At 48.8% G+C, this 21,447-nt stretch overlaps 1 protein-coding gene across 1 annotated transcript in view; it reads right to left on the bottom strand.

Moving 5' to 3' along the window:
* Nucleotides 1-21,447, bottom strand: part of NUP210 (nucleoporin 210) — a 91,862-nt gene that overhangs the window by 10,372 nt on the left and 60,043 nt on the right. Inside the window, exons 21-33 of the mRNA XM_080914989.1 lie at nt 17,173-17,301; nt 15,905-16,032; nt 15,658-15,793; nt 14,254-14,316; nt 13,956-14,135; nt 11,271-11,351; nt 10,394-10,525; nt 8,789-8,947; nt 6,160-6,251; nt 4,641-4,815; nt 3,316-3,491; nt 1,348-1,568; nt 606-742 (exon numbers count right to left, since the gene is read on the bottom strand). Coding sequence (XP_080771115.1) covers nt 606-742; nt 1,348-1,568; nt 3,316-3,491; nt 4,641-4,815; nt 6,160-6,251; nt 8,789-8,947; nt 10,394-10,525; nt 11,271-11,351; nt 13,956-14,135; nt 14,254-14,316; nt 15,658-15,793; nt 15,905-16,032; nt 17,173-17,301 — 1,809 coding nt within the window. The remainder of the gene's footprint in view (nt 1-605; nt 743-1,347; nt 1,569-3,315; nt 3,492-4,640; nt 4,816-6,159; nt 6,252-8,788; nt 8,948-10,393; nt 10,526-11,270; nt 11,352-13,955; nt 14,136-14,253; nt 14,317-15,657; nt 15,794-15,904; nt 16,033-17,172; nt 17,302-21,447) is intronic.

The following is a 21,447-nucleotide window of genomic DNA, read 5'->3' as shown; positions in this document are numbered from 1 at the left end:
TGTTTTGGCAGCTTTGGATTCAACCAACAAGGGATCAAAAATAGTCAGAGGAAAAGTGCATTTGTTCTGAGCAGAGACAGGCGCTTCCTAAACAGCACAGGCTAATAACCACTCACATAATGTAGCATCAGTTAGCTATTGTAAGTCAGAGGTGGTTTCAAGCATACAGGAGGTGACAAACACCAGGGATGAATAGGAGATTCAGTTCAAGACCAGCCTGGGCTATATAGTAAGACCCTGTCTCAAAACAGACACATAAACAAAAGACCATAAAACCAAACAAAATAAACATAGACAGGTGCTGATGTCTTAGACATTTTTTTAAAAAAGATCTGATCACGATCGTGTTCTGGTACCAAGGAGCATGCATACTATGATGTGCTGGGGGTACAATGGTGGACTGTATGTTTGTTTGCTTGCTGGAGTTTTGAGTCAGTCTTGCTATGCAACCCAGGATGGTTTCAAATGCAAAATAATCTTTTTGCCTCAGCCTCCCAAGTGTAAACATGGCTCTCCAAGCCTAGTTACAGATAAACACTGATGCTTTTGCTATCTCTAACAGGGTTGGTGGGCCACATTTGCTTCTTGCTGCCCTCAAGTCCTACCTCCTTGAAGGTCTTCAGATGTCCGGCGATCTCATAGTAAACAGTCACAGACCCTGCATCTCGGGCTATTGCCACACCTGTCCTTGGGTCAATGTAGAGGACACTGCTGGCTGAGGAGCTCCAGGTCCCCGAGACACCTGGGAGAATAAGCCCAGATATCATCCGATTTGTTCATATACGACACCAGAGCCTGTGAGGGATGATTCTTCAGCTTCAGGGAGGAATCCACCTAGGCCACCTCTAAAGTAGTCTTTCCACCTTCCCAGCCCTGCCACCTGCCTCCTCTGCTTCTGTTCTCAGGAGGCGTGTATGAGTTACAGGGCTGTGGGAACTAATTTTCTGCCATGTATGAATGTACCACCAGACACACCATCTACCTGATGACAGGCTCATTCCCTAGCTGCATCAACCACACAATAAGCATGTGCTTGTAGAGGCAACTGGGTGATAAAGTGTACACATAGGACACTTCCGCAAGAGCAGAAAAGTCTAAGGGACAGTGCGGTTCCTAGGCAGGGTCGGGCAGACTTTTGCCACAAACCACTAGACAGTGAACGCAGACGGCTATATGGCTAATGCTATCCTCACTGCCACCTGCCCACAAATGAACAGGCACTGCCAGGTGGCAGAGTAAATGTGGCCCTTGGGCAGTATCTTCCAAGCCTGTACAGAGCCTATTATGTGGTACCAAGCACCTTTTATGGTGCCAGACCCTTGTATGAACCACTCACATCCCTCTTACCTCCCAGGCTAATGAGAACACTAGCCAGACAGAGGATGTCGCCCACCACCACACTTCCAGACAACTCTGGGGTGATGGCCTGCAGGACAGGTAGTGGCACGAAGTCGGAGAGGCCGAGGTGCTCCACATCCCACACATGGAGCAGTGTCAAACCCACACTGACTGTGCGGATGATGCAGGTGTTGTTGGCGGCACCTTTGCCAATCTGCACGAAGTCATCTCTAGGGACAGGGGAAAGGAGGGCTGAAGCTCAGAAGAGAAGGCAGAGGGGAAATATAGAAAAAGTATGTAGCCCTATCCTCTACTGAGCAACACTGGGGCTGACTGTGGACCCAGATGTGGCTCTACTGCAGAGGACACAGACTTGACAACTCCTTTTTCATCCTTGAGACACAACCTACAGTACTTAACAGGGATCTGCCAGCATCATGATGCTCACATTCAGAAGGGAAGCAGAGGCCCACAGAGGAAAAAACCCACAGAGGACATGCTAAGAAGATACAGGCTGCCTTTTACCATGTGGCTGGCCTAAGCACTGCTGTGCTGTCTGTCTGGTCCTGTGAAGCATGAACAAGGATGGACATGGTGCATCTGTTGTGGGAATCAAACATGGCTGGTAGTGGGAAAGCACTCCTAACACCCCTGCATAACCTCACTATGAGTGATACCAGAGGGGAGCTTAGAGCAGGAAGGAGTGAGGGCCATGTTGACTGACTCCATCCAGACCTCCTCCATGCTGACTCCAGGACGGTTGCTATGAGAAGGTGCTCCTGGCCACACAAGGCCTGAGTGACTTCTATGGTATGGCTAAGGGTGGCCAGATCTGGGCTCTTCCTCCCCCAAGGCAGATAGACAGATGGTACTATGTGCACTGTTCCACAGTAGTACAGAGGCCCTCATGACAACTCTCTCATGGACAGATTAGGTATGTTCTTTGTGTGAGATGTAGAAGTGCCTCAGGGAGATGAGCTACCTTGTCAGAAAAATAGGATCCACAAAAATCAAAGCCAGGCTTGCAAACGGGTTTCTTGTTCAGGCTCCTGCCATGCAATGCCCTTATACCTGTCCTTCTGGGTTCTTACCCAAAGGAGACACAAGTGTTTTCAGGCCCATGGGAAGCCCAAGTAGGAATGGTAACTAATACCTGGATAGCTCAAGAAGCCCCGACCTCAGCCAAATTGTCTCTCTCATATCTCTCTGCAATGCCCCAGGGCAGTGGCCACCAACCTTTAAAATTATGGAGTGCTGAGCCCTGTAGAAATGTATCCCTAACTACCCAGACAGGGGAGCACACAGAGCCACTGCTATCCCGAAGACTCAGACATCTGGCAGGCCACACTGGAGCCTGGGCCCTCCTCCTCACACCAGGACCAAGGCTACAGCAAGGATTTAGTCAGACTGAGAAAATCATGCTTGGAGCTGGGTAAATGCAGTGTCCAAACCCCACTTCCAGCTCATGGCAGATGGCTTGACCTCTCTGGGCCTCTGTAACAGGGCTAAGGGAGGAATCAGACAGATGTAACAGCCATCTTGTGCATAGACGCTCAGTGTGTAGCTTCTCTCTCATGTGCCCAAGTAGTGTACCTTGTTCTCCGTCCACTGATGACAGGAGCAGAGGGCCTGTAGATGCTACATTTCCCTGTACTTTCTTTCCTGGTCACATGGAGAGCCTTCCACAAACCCTCGAATCTCAGCTCTCAGTAGATGTGCTCTGCTCTCTGCCCATCAGAATGTCATCATGTAACAATTCTGCCACATACAGACAAAGGCCTGAGCCGTTTTCCCCTGACTCCCTCTGCCTCTCGATTGGGCTTGCTGCTTCCAGGCCTGGCCTGTGTAGTGTGGCATGCCATTCCTTCAGCCATCCTTCCATAGCATTTGCCTTTCTCTCATCATCCATCTGGACCTATATATGAAACCCAGATACAAGACAATCTGCCTGGAAAACAAGAAATGCCCATGTCCTACCTGTTAATGGCAAAATTGAGGACTGAATTATGAGCGTAAAAGATGTCTCCAGAGTTGTCATGGAAGTGGACAGTGAAGGTCACGGTCATCCCCAGAGGCAGAGCTGTCAGTGCTTCCTTGTGCTGAGTGTGCAGGACCGGGCTCATGGAGATCCTCAGGTATGAAACAGGATAGACCTGGAGGACGGCATTGTGTGGTGTGGTAATACCTGCCTGAGTGGGTCCCCATTTCAGGAACATTTAGTGGGTGAGCTGACTTCAGGGAGTAGAGAAGAAAGAGTTTACGTTTTAGAGTTCCCACCTAACAACACAGTTTCCATTTCTCAATACAGCTAGTCATCCTCTAGAAGACTCAGGTGAGCCAGGATCCATGTCTAAAAACTTAGGTAAGCTTCACGTGGCAAGAACACCCTCTGTGATGTTACTGTGATGTTCAGAGTTGTAGAAGCTGGTTCTCAGGCCACTTGAAGTAGAAGCAATGCCCACTGGATGAAAAAGGGGTGTCACTTGCCTACAGGGGTGCTGATGAAGGCCAACAGTAAGACACTTAAAGCCACCTCTGAATCCAGGCCCCATCAAAGGCAGGTAAACAATTATCCCGACTCCAGACAAGAAACCTCCATGAGGCCATCAAAGTCCAAAGCCCATAAGCCAGGTTCACTGTTGTAGGGTTGGGGTATGATGAACACCTAGTACTTTCTGTCACTTGCCAAACCCACTAAATAAAACAAGCTACCGTGTAGGCCTTAATCAAAGATCCAGTGACTGAGTGAGCTTTGTCCTCTAGAATTCAGAAGTGGTGAAAATGTGCCAGGGTGCCTGAGGAGTAGGTCTCTGTCCCTGGTAGGCACAGAATGTCAGAATAAGGGGCACTGTGAACACAGTGTAGAGCTACTGTGTAGCATTGAGTGACACCTGAGTCAGTTTCTCTGATTCAGAATGAGCCACTGTATCCTCAGAGTTGCAATTATTGCATGTCTGGTACTGAGGAACACTTCATGGCAGAAAGATGACCATGCTCAGGTTCAGCAGTGGGACGAGAGAAAATCAGCATGCTTGCCAAAACTGTAACTCTGGGACTTCGGCTTTTTGTGCCCGAATTTCCAATGCCTCAACTTCCCTTTCTATGAAACACATTAGGCATAATCAGTAATTCTCCAGGACATTTGGCCCCAATGGCTCACAATCTAGCCAGGGCTTCAGCCTGAAGTTATTCTTGGATAAATTCCTGAGTAGAATTCCTCAGCTGGAGGGTGAATCACTTTTCCACTTGAGAGAGTGTTTTGCCTGAACTCTTACTCCAGACAATGTGAAAGACAATCCTACCTTTACAGCGACAAGGATAGTTTGGTTGGTGCCAAAAGGCTCCTGTGCAATCACTTCAAGGGTGGACACTCCAATTCCAGAGCCAGACACCAGAAACCCCTTCTCATCAATGTGCACGACGGGAACCTTCTCAGGCCCATCGAGGACCCTGTAGCTCAGAATGGCTGCACCATCCCTTTGGGAAGAAAATGATCTGGTTTTATGATGCACGGCGGTTCTATGGCACAGGCAGGCACTATCATATTAATATCAGGATTTCACATCTGTGGGTAGGCAGGACCTCATAATACTGTCAACCACCCACAGAAGCCTATGGAAAACTCACAACTTTGAGAACAGCATATAGCCAAGGGTCAATCAGCAGGATGGGAAGTCATGAGACCAGAGTTTCATCAACAATACTTTGTTTCAAAAAGGACAAAAAAAAAGATAATTTCTATGGCAAATCATTTTTCCATATTGAAATGAGGCAGCCTGGGTAGGCAACAGCATGGGGGCTTTGAGCTGTATGGACCAAGGGCAAGCTTCTATTTGCAAGGACTATTAAAGAAAAGGTTCACAGCATCTCATGCACTTCTTAGCCACAGAGAGTAGTCACCACTTCTGCAAACTACACACCTGGGTTAGCACCATGGATCTGTTCTAGTTAAGTTTAAGCAAATGTTATAGCCTCTGCCTCAACATTCCTCTACCAGCTCTACCCTAGTACGCTGAAGAAGTCTTATTCATCCTCTAAGATGCCCTAGGCCAGGCAACTCCACGTGACCCCTCCCCTAAACCTCTGCCATGAACGCTTCTCTGGGCTCTTCCTGAAAGTCACACACCAGTTTCTTACCATCCTTCTGCTGCCTCTGAAGGCACAGTGTCCTTCACCTCTGTGGTCATACAGCCTAGCACAGCATCTGCTCCTGAGTTATTTCTGGCTGAATGAACCCTGAGTGCCTCAGGCAACATGCCTGTGGGGCCCAGAGTTCTCCACTCACCAACTGCTACTTAAGTGTAAATCATGTTATGAAAGGTGTCATGAATCTAAGAATGAGCCATGTTTGTAGCCAGTCTTTATAAAACAACAAGTCACTGGCACCAAACATGTGCCCTCACCTCCTGGGGACTAAGTGCAGCTTTTCCTTGGGTTGGCTGTGGTGGGGGCCAAGCCTGGCATTCTATCCTGTTCCCCAGTGACACTGCAATTGCTAATTCATGGGCTTGACTTCCAGTGGCACGTCTTGCAAACACAGGGGTATTTGAAAAATTTAACACTTCTAAGTTGGTATTTTGGTCCCTTTTAAAGACTGAATTCGACAGTGTTCATAAAATGATTTCTAGCCACAGGGAACAGAAGAGGGCTCCAGAAAGGCTATGGTAGAGCAAAGCATGTCCATGGGAAGAGAGAGGAGGGGGATGCATAAACCACCCAGAAAGATCCCCTACATGTCCCCAGGGCACCTGACAACTTTGACAAATGGCTTGTTGGATGGGTTGAGATGTCCTCACAGAAGACAGGAGCTGACTCACACACCTGTTTGTCTGCAGCTTTATAAACGAGTTGGGTGACATTAGTATTTGCTCTGCTTCTATTTCAGGGTTCAGCAGCCGCAGGTTTTCAAATACCTGGAAAAGAGTGAGCCATGTTTCCTTACCCCAACCAGACTCACAGCCAATCTGGGCATCTGTTCTCTCCCTCAGTGAGGGCTGAGAAGAGACATGAAGTTGCTCTTAACAAGGCCAGACCAAATACGACCCCTTCACTCACAGATATTCTGCGGCCTTGATAGGAATGTGGTCCTTTCTCCATATAGACTTTACCATCCCAGTCCTACTGTTTAAAGTCTCCTAGGGCTGTGAGATTTCAGACTGCTTCCAGCCTGACTCAAGGGCCCACACATTCTGATACTGCACTCAGCTCTCAGCTTCTGTGAGATCAGATGGGCCTCCCAAGGGGTGAAATGATCTAGACAGTCCAGATCCTGAGCAGATGGGCAGCTCTCTGAGGAGGAAACAGTTTAAGTTGTCCCTCCAGCACCTCTGATTCTACAGCAGATCCCCATGTGGGTTCTGGAACTGCCTGTCTCTAGAAGCTAGACCTGAGGCAAAAGGTAGCACATCCCAAAGGAAGAGCTTTTGTGTCAGGGGCACCTGAGGAAGAATCAGAGACACAGACTGCACAGGCAGGTGGTCCTGAGGATGGAATGGCCAAACTGATTGACTGGGACCTTGGCTATACAGTGGGGGCTTCCACGAATAGACTTCCTCCTGTTCCCTTTCAGCATATCTTCTTTTTAGATGGAGGTGAACTCGCTTTACCATCAACTCTGAGAATGTCAATAGTACCAGCGCCTTGGAAAGCAGCATCCATGAGGCAGGCACCAGGGGTTGGTGAGGCACTATGGTAAATTAGAGAGTGGGGCTTCAAGGACAGGGAAGCTGGCTTCATTCATCTGCTGATTCTGCTCTGTGGTAAAACCATACTGACAGCAACAGCAGCAGCAGCAACAAACCACATCTGTGGGTTGGATCCACTTTCCTGGTCTGACTGTATCTGTCTGTACCTGAGTGTGTGACCTTACATACTCATGGATCTGTTACCTGCTTGTGTCTTTGTATCCCTGTGTGAGTGTGTGTGCAGGTGTCTGCTTTTGTTAGAGCACAGACATGTGCAAGAAGAGTCAATAGAAAAGAATAGTCATTTCTTTGAAAATCGGCTTCTTTGTCTCTGAGCCTAGCATGCATGGGGGGAGGGGAAAAGAAGAGGGAGAAAAGCTCATTTCTTCTCCAGGCGGGGATATGAGCCTTTTTGTTCTTTCTCCTAGTAATCATGGGATACCTTTAGTTTTTCTTTGCAGCTTACAAGTGGTCAGGGGTTACAGAATCTCAGATTAGCAGCAAGATGCCCTTGAAGGAAAACATCCTCTTCAGAGGCAAGTTACCAATTATTCTATTAGGGGCGTGTATGTGCACACCAATGAGGACACTCCTGTGTGTAGGCTCATGCATGTGCAGGTGCAGAAGTCAGAGGTCATTTTCAGGTCTTAGGCACTGTCAATCTTATTTTTAAAGACAGACTCTCAGTCTGGGGCTTGCAGACTAGGTGACACTGGTTGGCCAGCAAGCCCAAGAGATTCCTGTCTCTACCTCCCCAGTGCTGAACACTACCATACTAGCCTTTTTGTTTGTTTGTTTTTAAATGTGTATAGTGTTCTGCCTGCAATGTATGTATGCATACTACATGCGTGCCTGGTACTCACAAAGGTCAGAAGAAGGCATCAGATCTCTTGTAATGGTTATAAATCACCATGTAGGTGTTGGAGACTGAACCTGGGTCTTCTGTAAAAGCAACAAGTGCTCTTAATCTCAGAGCTACCTGAGCTACTTAGGCTTTCTTCTTTTTTTTTTTTAAATGGATTCTAAGGCTCAAACTCAGGTCAACTGAGCTACTTCTCCAGCCCAACTCCTGTGTTATACAGAACCTAGAGATAGATACAAAGACTCATCCAGAAGAAGGGAAAGGTCTAAGAGAGTGACAGGCTCTCTGGCAGGGGAATCTCTAAGCCAGACTGAGTTGGTCTCAGTGGGGCTAAAGGCCCTCCCTTGCTAAAGGACAGAACATAATTTCCCCAACCCCCATGTGACCTTGACCCTTTGGTTCATCCACCAGTGACCTGCCTGTTGGACTCCTCACTAGATGTGTCTGTCAATGCCAGAAGCAAGTCTGTCTTTATTAGTAAGTCTAGAAGTAACTGTTAATAAACATACAGGATTAAACTTCAGATGGGCTCATGTTCCTATTATCAAGATGCTCCCAGACCTAACTAAGAGTGAGCTGCATTTCTGGAATCCCCTGGCCTTTGCACAATTATTTACCAGCCAAGCCCTCTCTCCTCTGGAGCTGTAGCCAGACTTATCTCCCCCCCCCCCCGACCCCCAACCCCCCACCACTCCCACCCCCCACCTTCTGTACACTCTCCTCTCCTCTCCACCTATCTTCTGCCCCGATGGAGAGTGGAGATGGAGGGTGAATGCCTCAAATTCCTCAGCAGTCTAAGGGGCCCTCATGGCTGAGTGGCATAAGCCCTCCCCCCATCCGAGGACTTACTTAGGCCACCAGTATTCTCTCCCTTTCATGTGGTTCTCAATGCCCAGCCCCTTACCTGAATTTGGATCTCATCTGAGAGCTCCCTGCCGAGACCATGCAGCTGCCCAGCTGTGGGGTCCAGAGCTTTGACCACCACCCGAAGTCCAGTCCGACCTTTTACCCGGCCATGCACATTCATGGCAAAATTGTACTGAGGTGGGAGCCGGATTGATACCTGGGAAAGACATCAAATCTGTTTCCAGGACAGAGGCCTAGGGCCCAGCATCCTTAGAAGGTGAAAGATAGACACACTTCCCCCAGATTGGTATTGGACTTGTTTCAAAGCCACTGCCTTGTTGCCAGAGTGTGAGCACAAACCCAGAGTGAAACAGAGAGTGTTCTTCTAACACCGCTGGCCACATTTCTCTATGTGGGGATGTTTAGAAAGCTCTGTGTTCACACAAGAGCTAATGTATTTAGAGCAGCATGTACCCAAGCCTTCTGTGTGCACAGGTATGCCTGAAGTCACCTAGAACTTGCTGGGCTATGTAGAATTTCTTGCAGAACTACTGACACATAGTATCTGAATAATCAATCATACTGCTGGTGTCTTATGAAAACAATCACACCTTATGGTGTGCAAACTTGGGGAATTAGAAAATTCTTCTTTGGCTTTGGTCTTCTCCTGCTGTCAGCTCCACCATCATGGCAAAGACCAGAAAGGCCCTTCTTCAGCAACCTCACTCAGGACACTGTAACCAAGGCTCCTGTGGCTAAAGCCTAGAGCCATAGGAGTTGGTACTCTATTCAGTTTCCCCCTAGCTGGACAAGCCTTAGGCATGTCTTTTGCTGTCCATGGGCTTTAATTCAAAGTCTTTCCTGTCCAGCCCCAAGATCTGAGGGGTAGCTGGGATCCTGGAGGAAGGCTGATAGACAGGTGTTTACCCTAAACTAAACCATCACAAAGACCCAGACTGGCACCATGACAAAAAGCAGGAGCAAAGTTACAGACTCTGTCCCAGAACCTTCTGGATGTCAAGTGGCTTTCCTGTACGATCGATAATCTTGTTGCCTTCTGTTAGCAGTCAACCTGCAGTTGTAGTTTGACTATGGTTTGTTCCCTAGGGCTTTTGGATTGTACATTTGGGCACAAAAGGTGATGGAGACCACGTGGAAGGGAACAAGGTAACTGCTATTGGGGGCACTGTCCTCTGAAGTGGTCATCATAGACTTTGAAGGATTCCTGTTAATCCCTAACAGTGTGTTCAGATGTAGGTAAGTACATGTACACACACACACACACACACACACACACACACACACACACATACAGGGAGGGAGTGGTGGCATAGACTCTTCTCTCTTCAAGTCCTGGCTTCCTGTTACATAATGTCATCTCTCTCTCTCTACACATCTCATACCAATTGTCATGCACCACAACTGCCGTGCTGTAATGTGACCCACAGCCCTCACCAGGACATTAATACTGGTACTATGCTGTGAAACTCCCCAGGCTGACAAATACATAAACACCTTTACTCCATAAAGTATCCCACCTCTGGTATTTGTTGTAGAAACAGAACAGGGACAGATACATCTCCAAACAGCAGTGTAGACTTCTGTGACACAATGTGGTGGGACCCTGACCCAGCAAAGATGCTGGTTTAGATAGAGAAATTACCTCATGATGCCGCCCTCGAAGGTCCAGGACATCCCTCTTGGTGACAGACCAGTGAAAGGTCAGGCCTGGCACAGCATTGCCAAAGGAGAAAGGGCTCTGGTTGCTGGTGATCCCGGTGACGTAGACAGGCATCTGGGAAAAGCCAGGCCCTGTAATTGCTGGTTCCAGCACTGAGTACTCCACTCCCTGACATCTCCATCCCCATATACCCCAAAGCTTTCCTGCCTCCCTTATGCAGTGGGAGTTGTGCTCTCCTTCTTAACCTGACAAGGCCAGGGCAGAGGATCAGGAAATTTGACACAACACAGACAACACACATAGTCCAGATTAATCCCCATTCCGTTGCTATGGGAGATAGCTGTGCATGTAAGGTTCCTTTCTGAAATGGGCACTAGAGCTCTACGATGTCCAAATTCACCTTATGATACCACACAGCTACCCCATACCCTCAGGCCTCTTTCCTGCTCCAGCAGGGAGACTCTGTGTGACCTTGGGCAGAATGGCACCCTTCTGGTCATCTGTGATGTGAGCCAACCCTACCTCGAGTACTGCTGCAAATCACCCAGTGGGACAAGTGTATGGAGCACACATGGCAGAGCAATCTGTGCCACATGTGATCTACTGTGCCAGGCCAGGTGTCAGCCTAGCTGCTGAAAGGCAGTAACCTCAGGAATACGCAGGAATGAGTGAAGACCACAAACTTAGAGTCTGGGGGTGTAACACCCTTGCTGCAACTGCTCTGAGCCCCACTCTACAGATCAGCATGCTCCATGTATGAATGGCAGAAGGGTAGAGATGGTTCCCTCACATGCATAATGCTTCAGCAGTGGCCTGTTAGGAGCCTAAGGCCTCCTGAAACATCAGGCCCCCACCTCACCTGGGTCCCGGTCCTCATTCGTGTGATAGGGGCACGGATCCTCACTGCCTGGAGCTGTAGCACCTCCACCTCCACATGATCCTAGAAGAGAGCTGAGGTTCAGGCCACTTGGGGTGTTGAGAACCCTCCAGGGGAAGGAGGTATCTGCCTAGCTACGAGGCACCAGCAGTATACTGGCCAATGAGTATCTTCCTGAGGAGGTCTTGCTTTGGGGATGGCTCACTCCATGAGACCAGACTTTTCTCTCCCTACACCCTGGAAGTCCCAGTCAGGTCCTATAGCTTTGTCCTATTTAATCTAGATTCTGTAGATAGGTACCATTGGCTGGCAACAAGACTTTTTTCTCCTTGAGGATGGATGGACCTCTCAGGATAGGCCTCAGATGCTCCCAACTCCAGTACTCAGCCTATCTGCCTCTCTGACTCACCAGGATACAGGGATGAGTAGAGGAACAAGGTCACATCTGACGGCTGCAAGCCTTACACCTCCCTTCATCCTTAATTCCATACATCAACTAATTTGACCAAAGACTAACTCCTCCTGGCTTTTCCAGATGCTGCTAACTAATGGGGGACTTGGGCTAATAAAGTGTGTAGCCCATTAGTCACTGCACATGTAGGGTCCATATGCCCTCACTGCTGCGGCAGATTAAATGAAAATGGCTACCACAGACTCCTATATTTTAATGTTTGGTCCCCAGCTGGTGAAACTGTTTGGGAAGGATTAATAGGTGTGACCTTGTCGTCACTGCGGGTGAAATCTGAGGTTTCAAAAGCCCATGCCATTTCCAGTCTCTCATGCTTGGCCTCATGGTTATGGCTAAGATGTTAGCTCTCAGCTATTCCAGCCCCATGCCTGTCTGCCTGCTGCTATGCTCCTTGTCATGATGGACATGGATTCATACACTCTGAAACCTTCATCAAGGTGTTTCGTCATGGCAATAGAAAAGTAACTAAGACATCACTTAGTGCCATTACTTAGGCAAGCAAGCGCTTGCTTCCTAGGAGAGGTCCAGTAAGTCCTTCTTGCCCCCGATCTTTCTCATTGCTCAATTCTAGCTGTTTCTGGACCACCCTTTAGCCTTGGGATGCTGGTATGCTTAGGATTAGACAGATGGAGCCAGCAGCATCTGGTAGAATTATATACCCAGTGTGGATGTGGAAGCTACAGGCTAAGCCTCTCAGAATAGCCAGGAACACAACCCCATATCCTGCCAAGAACTATGATGGGAGACAGGTAAAGGAGAGGGCCTAGCAAGGTCAGACTAGAGAGAAAGTACAGCTGGGAGTCCCAGGTAAGAGTAGAGAGAAGGACATGGCGAGGGCCGGTGCTGCGCCTTCTGCCTGACTGAAGGAGAAAAAAGAGCCTGCTTCAGAAGTCAGTCTTTTCTACAGAGGAAACAGAGCAGGACATCCTGTGGTCTTTCATTTCACTCTCTGGGATGCCCATGTGAATCCTGGGCCACCGGGATTGTTTTATATGCTCAGTGCTTCCTTGCCATCTTCATAAAAATCAATATACAAAATTAGGACAGCTGCCTCTGCCATTCAGAAAGACTTTGTGGTTTAACTTGGATGCTTGGAAGCAGATACTGCAAGAAAAGGGAGCCAATCAATGAACTCAATGTTAGATCAAAGTCAGCCTCAGGGAACCAGTACTACCAGGCCCATGGGGGTGGCTACTCATAAGGCCTCTGGGCACGTGCTTAGCTGCTCCCAGTGTAGAGAGGTGCACAGGCTGCCAACAAGGGTCCTCCTGGAGGGATGGGGTGACTGAGGCTTGAATGGACTACCTGTCAGTGCACACATGAGCTCTTCTGTAAATGAACCACAGGATCCTCTAGGCCTGTGTGAGCCACTGTGATGGAGGAGGTGGAGGTGGAAGAAAATCCAGATGCCCTTCTGGCTTTATCATTAGGCTTTCTTGGGAGCAGATGTGATCCCCCACTGTGATCCTAAAAGGGACACTGTCAGCCTTTGAAAACTGTCACCTCTTACCAGCAATCCCACTGGTATGGCTCAGGCAAAGCCTCCAAGGGAAGACAATTGCTTCCACAGAGGCTTCAGCTTTTCTGCTCCTCATAAAAAAAAACATCTACCAAAGAGCCTAGGGAGCCAGAGGCAGTGGGCTGGTGGTTAAGCAAGAGATGAGCAGAAAACTGAACTATAAATCCAGGTCTGAAATTATTAGCAGCCATACACCATGCTTTTAGCACCCAGCAGTGAATCCAGGCATACAGGGTCACACACATCTCATCTGGACTGGCTCCTTCCATCCTGTCACCACATGTTCAGGACACACTGCAGACATTACACAAAAGGACTCAGAGCTCTGACCTCAGGGAGTCCGGGCCAAGACTCAGAATCACAACAAGCACAGGCCACAACCAGGTTTCTCACACAATTCATATGCAAAAGCGAAAGGTAGCAAAACATAAACGGAGGAATCCAAAGTTCTAAGGTCAGTGTTCCGCAGCACATACCTCCTCGTGTACCAGAGAACCTGTAGGGCTACGGATACTAGAGATCTTATCCTAGAGAGCAACTGGAAGAACCTAAAAACTTAGTCTGTAGAAGAGCCATCTTAGGTCTGGGTGTCCTCAAGGAGGCAGAGACCAAACCGAGCAGAAATCTGGCCATGCCAAAACTACTCCCAAGAGCCAGTCATCAGTAGCACATGTGATACCTGGGAGACGATGATGACCTTGCCAGTCTCAGCATCCACTGCCTGTACGACTCCCAGTACAGAGCCATTGCCCACCATGAGCCCACGCACCAGCCCAGCGCTGCTCACTGCTGCCACACTCTCATTGTTGATGGAGAAGAGGATGTTGGACTGAGGCTGGGGGCCACCCTCGGAGGTGATCTGAGAAGTGAGAAACAGTGGCTCTTGTCACTACCTGCTGTTCTGGAGAGCCCCCACCATCCCATGAGGGTGAGGATGCTGACAGTGAAGGCCTGTATAGACCCACAGTGGCTCCCACCTGCATCATGGCTCCAATAATCAGTGTCACCTTCTTGGGTATCAATCTGAACGGGGGGAAGACCTGGATGTGGAGACAAAAGAAGGGACTGGCATCTGCAAGCTGACATTGACTGCACATGACAGGCACTGAATGGAATATAACCATCCCTCAGCTGAGGGTAACTGGTAGGGGTTAGGGTACCAGGCAGTGCTGGAGAAACCTGTGACTCTCTCAGTGCAAGTCTCAATGGGGGCCCCACCTAGCAGTACTAGTACTTATTCTGAGGACCTGTCAGGAATTCTCTGGTCTGACCTACCTGAGACCCATGGGAGCCAGAGATGGGTCTCTATGATTTGAGGCCTGACAATTGGTAACTAAGGGTGACTTTTGAAGTTGTGACTGGCTTTAATCTCCAGAATTCTAACTACTTTTCTTTGGAGAGCTGCCTCTAGCAATACTGAAATCAAACAATCTTGGAACAGGGCTCTACTTTTAACAGCTGCACCATTTTCCTGCAAGAGGAAGGGCTCAGGAATAAACAATAGCCAAGGTGAACATCCCATCTCTGTACCTTCCTTGCCCCACAGCCCCCACAAGTTCCTGCTTGTCAAGCATGTAAGAAGTGCTCCAAGGAGAGCGTGGAGACTGCTCTGTGCTGAGAATTAGTCTTGGTTGGGTTGAGCTATTTATAGGCAGAAACAAATTCCTCACCACCAGTAGGAGGAAGGCACACTTCCATCTGGAGGCATAAACCGCCTCTGCCCGATTCTAAAGGCAGATCAATGAAGCCTGCCACCCCTGCCTGTGTGGCGGAAACCTGCAGATGGTACTGTTGCTGCTGCTAGTGGATATCTGGGGATTCTTGGGTAAGGTGGCCTGACCCAGGCTGCCCTGACTTCTCCCTACAGTGGGGTGCCCATAAAAATCTAGCTGCAGGGTAGACTGCATCACACTGAGATGGTGTTGGGGCCCTGCAATCAGCTGATCCTGAAAGACATGCTTCAGGAAGCTCCTTTCTGAGTCCTTCTGTCCATACAGCCCTGGCAGGTACCCATGGCCCTCCTGGACCTAGGCTAAGGCTCAGGATTGCAGGAGTTAGCACTACACAAGCAAAAAGCAGTCTATGGCTTCAGAAACAATTTCTGCCTGTCCCTTTGCCACGGGACAAAGCATAAGTATTTCTCTGAACTGCCGGACCCCTGTGCCACAGAAGGAAGCCAACATCTCAAGCTCCCTCTGGTTCTGCATCTAACTACTGCAGTCCACATTCTTGAGAGATGGTGACTATGCCTCCTGCTCAGAGGATACAGGAAGGCACAGATTTCAGTGTGGCTTTTCCTTGTTGTTGAAATCTTAACCTGTCAACAGAAAGACATGCCCAACCAAGATGCAGCCCACACAAGGCAAAAGGAGCAGAACTACCTCGATTTGTTGTGGGGTAGAGCTGATTCTCTGCCCAGATTTATCTGTCACACTTGCAGACAGGCTGGTCTGGCCAATGGCCACACCATGCACGAGGAATGTGGCTGTGTAGTTGTCTAGAGCTTCATCCAGAGTCCTGAGACAAAAAGACACATTGGATATTTTCTCCAAGGAAGAGATGTTGAGAGACTACAATGGGAATCAGCCCCATCCTCAAGAAACTCTTCTGACTCCCATGAGGACTCACACCAGTGTGATTATCTGGGAGGCTGCTCGCAGTTTCAGGTCCATAAAGGTGAAGTACTTGGCCAGGAAAGGCTTCTTGTAGAAGTCCAACACACGGACGTAGGCTTTGACAGCCTTCCCAATCTCCACCTAAGGCACAGGTTGTAGTATCTCAATGATCATTCCTTCTCCATGTAGCACCCAAGACTTTCAGAGACAGCATCACCAACCTCTAAAGCAGAACTTACAAGCTGGGTACAAGTCACCCAGAATGATGTCTGGGTTTGTCCAATTAATGAGTGAAAAATGTTAAGTTTATAGTATACAGGGCCTAAGGGATGGGAGTCTTGGTCATAGCATGAGGCATGGACTCCATTCTCTACCAGTGGGCAATCAATCGAATTAGGGAGACAGAACATAGTTTAGAACCTCAGGGGCACAGAAGCACTCAGTGTCTGAACCTATACAATGTATCAGCAGGTACATTCCCTAGTGCATTCTTTAGGAAAGGAAGACCTGGAACTCCTACTGAAGAGAAATCTAGTGGAAACTGGAGGAAAGTTGGTTTTGGTGGCATCAGGAGGGGCTGAGGCAGGAAGTGGTTTAAAGATCATCTTGAGATACACAACCAGCCCGTCTCTCTAAGAAAACACTGAGGAATATTTGAGGCTGGGTGATAGACTATTAATGCTTTTAGCTATGAAGTCTAAGCTGCCTGAACATCCCTCTTAACCAGTGCCCTTCTCATCAGCACAGGAAAGAAGGGCTTGGCAGTAAGCTCTGGAAGCCTGGCTTCTGCTACCTCAGCTCTAAATGAGATCCCAGTCACACAGAAGGAAAACCTAGGTCTGTCTGTTGCTTATTCACAAAACAGAAGCACTTCGCAACACTGAGTTTAACTCGCTTGTCTCTGAAATTCCCAAGAATCTTCATTCCACATTCCTGTTCAAAACTTCATGCTCAGCAAGGTATGTGCCAGGCTGGTAAATAACCTAAGTGAGCCAGAGGACATGCATTCCCAACTCAGGGCTAATTCAGTCAATCCCACAGGCAGATTTTACTGCTAAGAGTTACTAATGTTAAAAGGGATGAAGAAATACAATAGGGATGTCAGCCCACACCGTCCCCAAGAAGCACGGGAGCCAGAGATGGTAACGTAAGTTCAGCCACCCTTGAGTGGGCAGGACCCAGGAAGAAAAGCAGAGGACATAAGGAAACACCTCCCAGGATGCACTGTCCCTGCTTTATGTGCATCAGCAGAGAGGGAGCCATGCAGAAGTGTCTACTGACCTTGTCCACCACTCGGACATAGAGCTCTTGGATGTCGGAGACATGAATGGTGGCCTTTGCCGGGGCTGGGAAGGCTAGGCACAAGTCATGGACCATGACAGTTGATGAGCCTGGGAGCAGAGGGTGCACCTGAAAAGCAAGTCATAGGTCACACGGTTGCAGGTCCCATCTCTGCTCTAAGAGTCATTAGCAGTAACTCCTCGGTCAGTGCTTCAAAGAAGTGAACACAGAAGGCCTCTGGCACCTTTCCTCTGGCATCCTGGCAGCCAGGGCATGAACTGCAGAGGGCATTATCCCCAGGGGTACCCCAGAGAGCCTTCACCCCAACAAGGGGAGGAAGTGATCAAAGTGTGATGGATGAGGATACACACAGTAAGTAACCTGGAGGCAGAAGCTTCAAACCCGGGCCAGCAGGTGGCTCTGGTAACAGAGGCAAGCTCCTCGGAGTCTGATGTGAAGCTGTATGTCAGGAGGTGGAAGAACTGGTGCAGCTGCTTCCAAAGGGAATTCATCTCTGAATCACACACAATGGACCTGAGAACAGACCACCCAGGCTGCCCCCTCCTGGTTGACCTACCCATCTCTGCAACCCAGCTTTGCTTGGGATCATGACCGACAAAGAAGTTCTAGGTAAATAGCAAACACAAGTCTGGACGTCCTAGTCGTGTCCTCCAGTTCCACTAGCTCCCTTCATTCTTTCTCTCCCATGCAGCCCCACACAGCAGAGATTCTCTGAAGCAACTGCAGCTCCAAGCCCTGGTTCAGCTGTAGTGGCTCAAGGACTTGTCACCACATGTCCCCTAGGCATGTTCTTCAACTAAGCAGGCAGGAGCAGGGCGGTGGGGGGGGGGGGTGCTGTGACTGACTTTGCCAATTACATTCTGCCACAGTGGGGCTTTGGGGTATAAAAGTATCCAGTAAACAGCTCCAGCACTTGCAAAGCTGAAGTTCCAATACCAAGAATTTGTGTATGAGGGGTGGGGGTGGGGGTGGGGAGGGAGCTGGATAGGTTCTCCACCAAAGGGAAATAACTAACATTCTGCCTCTTACCACAGCCCTCAACTGTTGGCTCCAATTTCAAGCCTCACTTCCCTGACTGGATGGGTATAATCTTCCCTCCACTGGGCTCACATCCTCTCACCACTGTGGAATTTTTCAGCTTGTCTTTTCCCTCAATGCTGACCTGTATCTTCTAGAAGACTTCACACAGAGCCTGGTCCTGGCTAGCAGCCTGCACGCAACCTCAATACCTTGATTAGAGAGAGACCCACAGCTTGATAAGAATGGAAAGTTCTGAAGATCTCTCCAAAGAACACAGACCCTATGGGTTCTAGTCCAACAACTTCAAGGCACAGAAGACAAACCATGCCTCAAAGATGGGTGGAAACAGCCTGAGGGGAGTGAGAAATCCAACCCAAGTAGCTTAGTTCCCCATTCAGGAGCACTGCCTCCATCATGGGGAAACAAGCCAGCAGCATCCAGAACTGCAACAGAGGAGAAGAGCCAATAAGGAATAGCTAAGCTAAGAAAGGCCTAAGCCCACAGGTAGCTAGAGGTAAACAAAATTGGCAAGCTGGGCCAAGCTGCTACATGCAGGTGGAACTGCGCTCCAGGGCACATCTAAGCAGATGAGGTATGCCTGGCTTACTTAATATGATGGCTTAAAGTAGATTAATCCCAGGGTGGGAATCATTCTTATATTCCAAAATGATGGCTGTGGGATTTGAGCTGTTGCTGTAGCCAGCCTGGCATTAAATATGGGTGGAGAGGCTACCAGTCATTGGCTTTGCTGTATTACATTTCCCCTGAAGAAAGCTCATACCAACCTACATGCAGGACTGAGCACCTCTGACAATGTGACCTGAGCCCTGGGCTGTTCGTGCAGGGGCTGCTGCTGTCAGGAGCTGCATGTCCTTTACAAGCAGGAAATTACATGGTGCACACACATTGCCCACAGACCCCAGTCAGCATTGCCCACATGGGTGGGCTCTTTTTGTTTTTGTTTTTCCCTCTGTCCTTCAAAGGAAACAAAAAAATCACTTTGCACATTTGAAACAAAGGCATAAAATGGCAATGGGCAATCACTTCCTCTTCCACTTGGCTTCCCAGAGAATGGACTTTGTCACCTTCTGGATGACAGAAGGAGAGGACAGCACCAGGCTGCACGTGGGCAAGCGCGGGGTCTAGCCTGCTGTGCTCTAGACTCACTTCAGAGCTTTGCCCTGTAACGAAACTTTGAATGTGGCACATGAGGCCACTCTGTAGACACACAGCACAGGGGGAAACAGAGAGCCGGCCAACAGCTGGTGGCCACACTGGGACCCTGGACCACTCCTCACTACACTGTAGGTGGCTCATACTTCTCAAGAGTCTGTCACCACATGCTTCCTGATGGACATTTAAGAACACTGAGAAGATGCAGTGGGGGTGTCTGGAATAAGTGCTCATTTCTAAGTGTTGACAATGCCACTGAGAATGTCATCAAGTACTGAGCCCAAGGGAAGGTCCTGTCATCAATCTGGAGATGATGAATGCATTATAGCTCATTAAAAAGCTGCATGGCCCATGAGCTCACCAGCCCCGCCTTCCTGAGCCCCACTCACACTGCAAAGTTGTTGTGGCAGGTGACATTTCCAGATGAATAAAGACCCCAGAAATATTTCTGACCATCACTGGGAGGGAACATTAGCTTCTCTCTGTTCTGATGTGCTCATCCAACACTGTGAAGTAGGCCAAGCTACCACACAAGAGGACTGGGACCCGTATCTTCAGCCTCTCACCCAGCAGTGTACAGGGATGACCAGAGCTCACATGAAAACCACAGGTATCCAGGAGTCAGCCTGGATAAAATGTCATGCTTTGGTCAGCGCTGCCAGTTTCCCAAGGGTGAGAATATGGAGTAGGCACCATACCATCTACACCCAGCCTCACAGAAGATGTGGACACCTGAGTTCAAGCCCTACAACCATCACCCCTACCAATTCATCGCTAGTACGCTTCTGCACACGTCCCAGGGCATCATGCTGGCCACACACTGTAGCACTGGGGAGATAAAGAAGCACTACTGTGGCTCACCAGAGCAGAGCCTGCGAGCCTTATTCCTTCTTACCATTATACTGTGCTCCTCAAATGAACATGGCAAAAAGAAGTGTCAAGTACTCAAGGCACACTACGTTCTCAGTGACAGGCTGTGCTCAGAGGACTCATGAAATATGAGGAATGGCTGAGAAGGAAGAAGCTTTAAGTTTTGAAATCAGGTAAACATCCTTTTGTGCAAACCTGCCAAAAATAAAATAAAGGCCCCCTGCAGAGGGTTCTGGGGGCTGTGTGAGCCAAACTAATCAGCCCTGCTCAGCCTGGGGTTCATTGTGTGGGCATGAAAATTTCCACCATAGCCTGCTATGTGAATCACACACTCACATCTCTTCCAAAGACACTGAGAAGCCAACTCCATACACACAGGAGCCACTGTGCAGTCTCAACTATCAATAGAGAAGAACGAAGCATTGTCTAGGAGCTACGTGAGGAAGGCTGTGGGCTTTCTTGTCTGTGAGGAAGAGAAATGAGGATGCTGCTAATTAGCAGCTGCAAAATGCCAAAGAAATGTGCAAATGTGTCCTTCAGAGAGGGCCCTCTGAAGGAAGCTGGGAGCACCCGTCACAGCCCATCAACACTCGAAAAGATCCTGCAGGTTCCAGAGAAGGAGAAGGAAACAGGACCTGATTTCCCCTTGAAGCAGTTGGAGGAGAAAGCAGAGTCCCAAGGTCAATGTTCCACAGAACCTGCTGGGATGAAAGCCACACTCAGAAGGGCTGCTTCCAAAATGCTGCTTTCCAGGGAGCCAGACTGGCCATGGCACAGAATGGCTGCAGCCCATGGTGACCCTGTGAAGACATGGGGCACTGATACCCACACAGAGGTAATTCTAGAATGGCAGTATCTAAAGATCAGAGGTGTTCTAGGGGAAATTGTAGTGCTGAAATCCCGAGTCTTTCAAACAAAGGTCGAGGCTTCTGCTCACCACCTATACACAGAGCCAAAATAGACTCCGAAGAGCACTTGCTCTTGGATGAAAGGTCTTTCTTCTGGCTATAGGTCCACCCTCAGCTTACTCAAGTAGGACAACCTGACTAAGAGGAACTGTAGCCGGTTGCTATGACAACAGACACACCTCTCCTGATTTCAAATTCTTTTCTTCTTGATAGCAGGAAGTTATTTTTAATCTTTATGTTTCCAGATGTGCAGATGAATTCAACTAAAGCTTTCCTTCCTAGT

The sequence above is a fragment of the Micromys minutus genome, assembly GCF_963924665.1.
Source record: "Micromys minutus genome assembly, chromosome: 3".
In the NCBI taxonomy this organism is placed as follows: Eukaryota; Metazoa; Chordata; class Mammalia; order Rodentia; family Muridae; genus Micromys; species Micromys minutus.
This window is presented reverse-complemented; position numbering and strand designations above follow the sequence as displayed.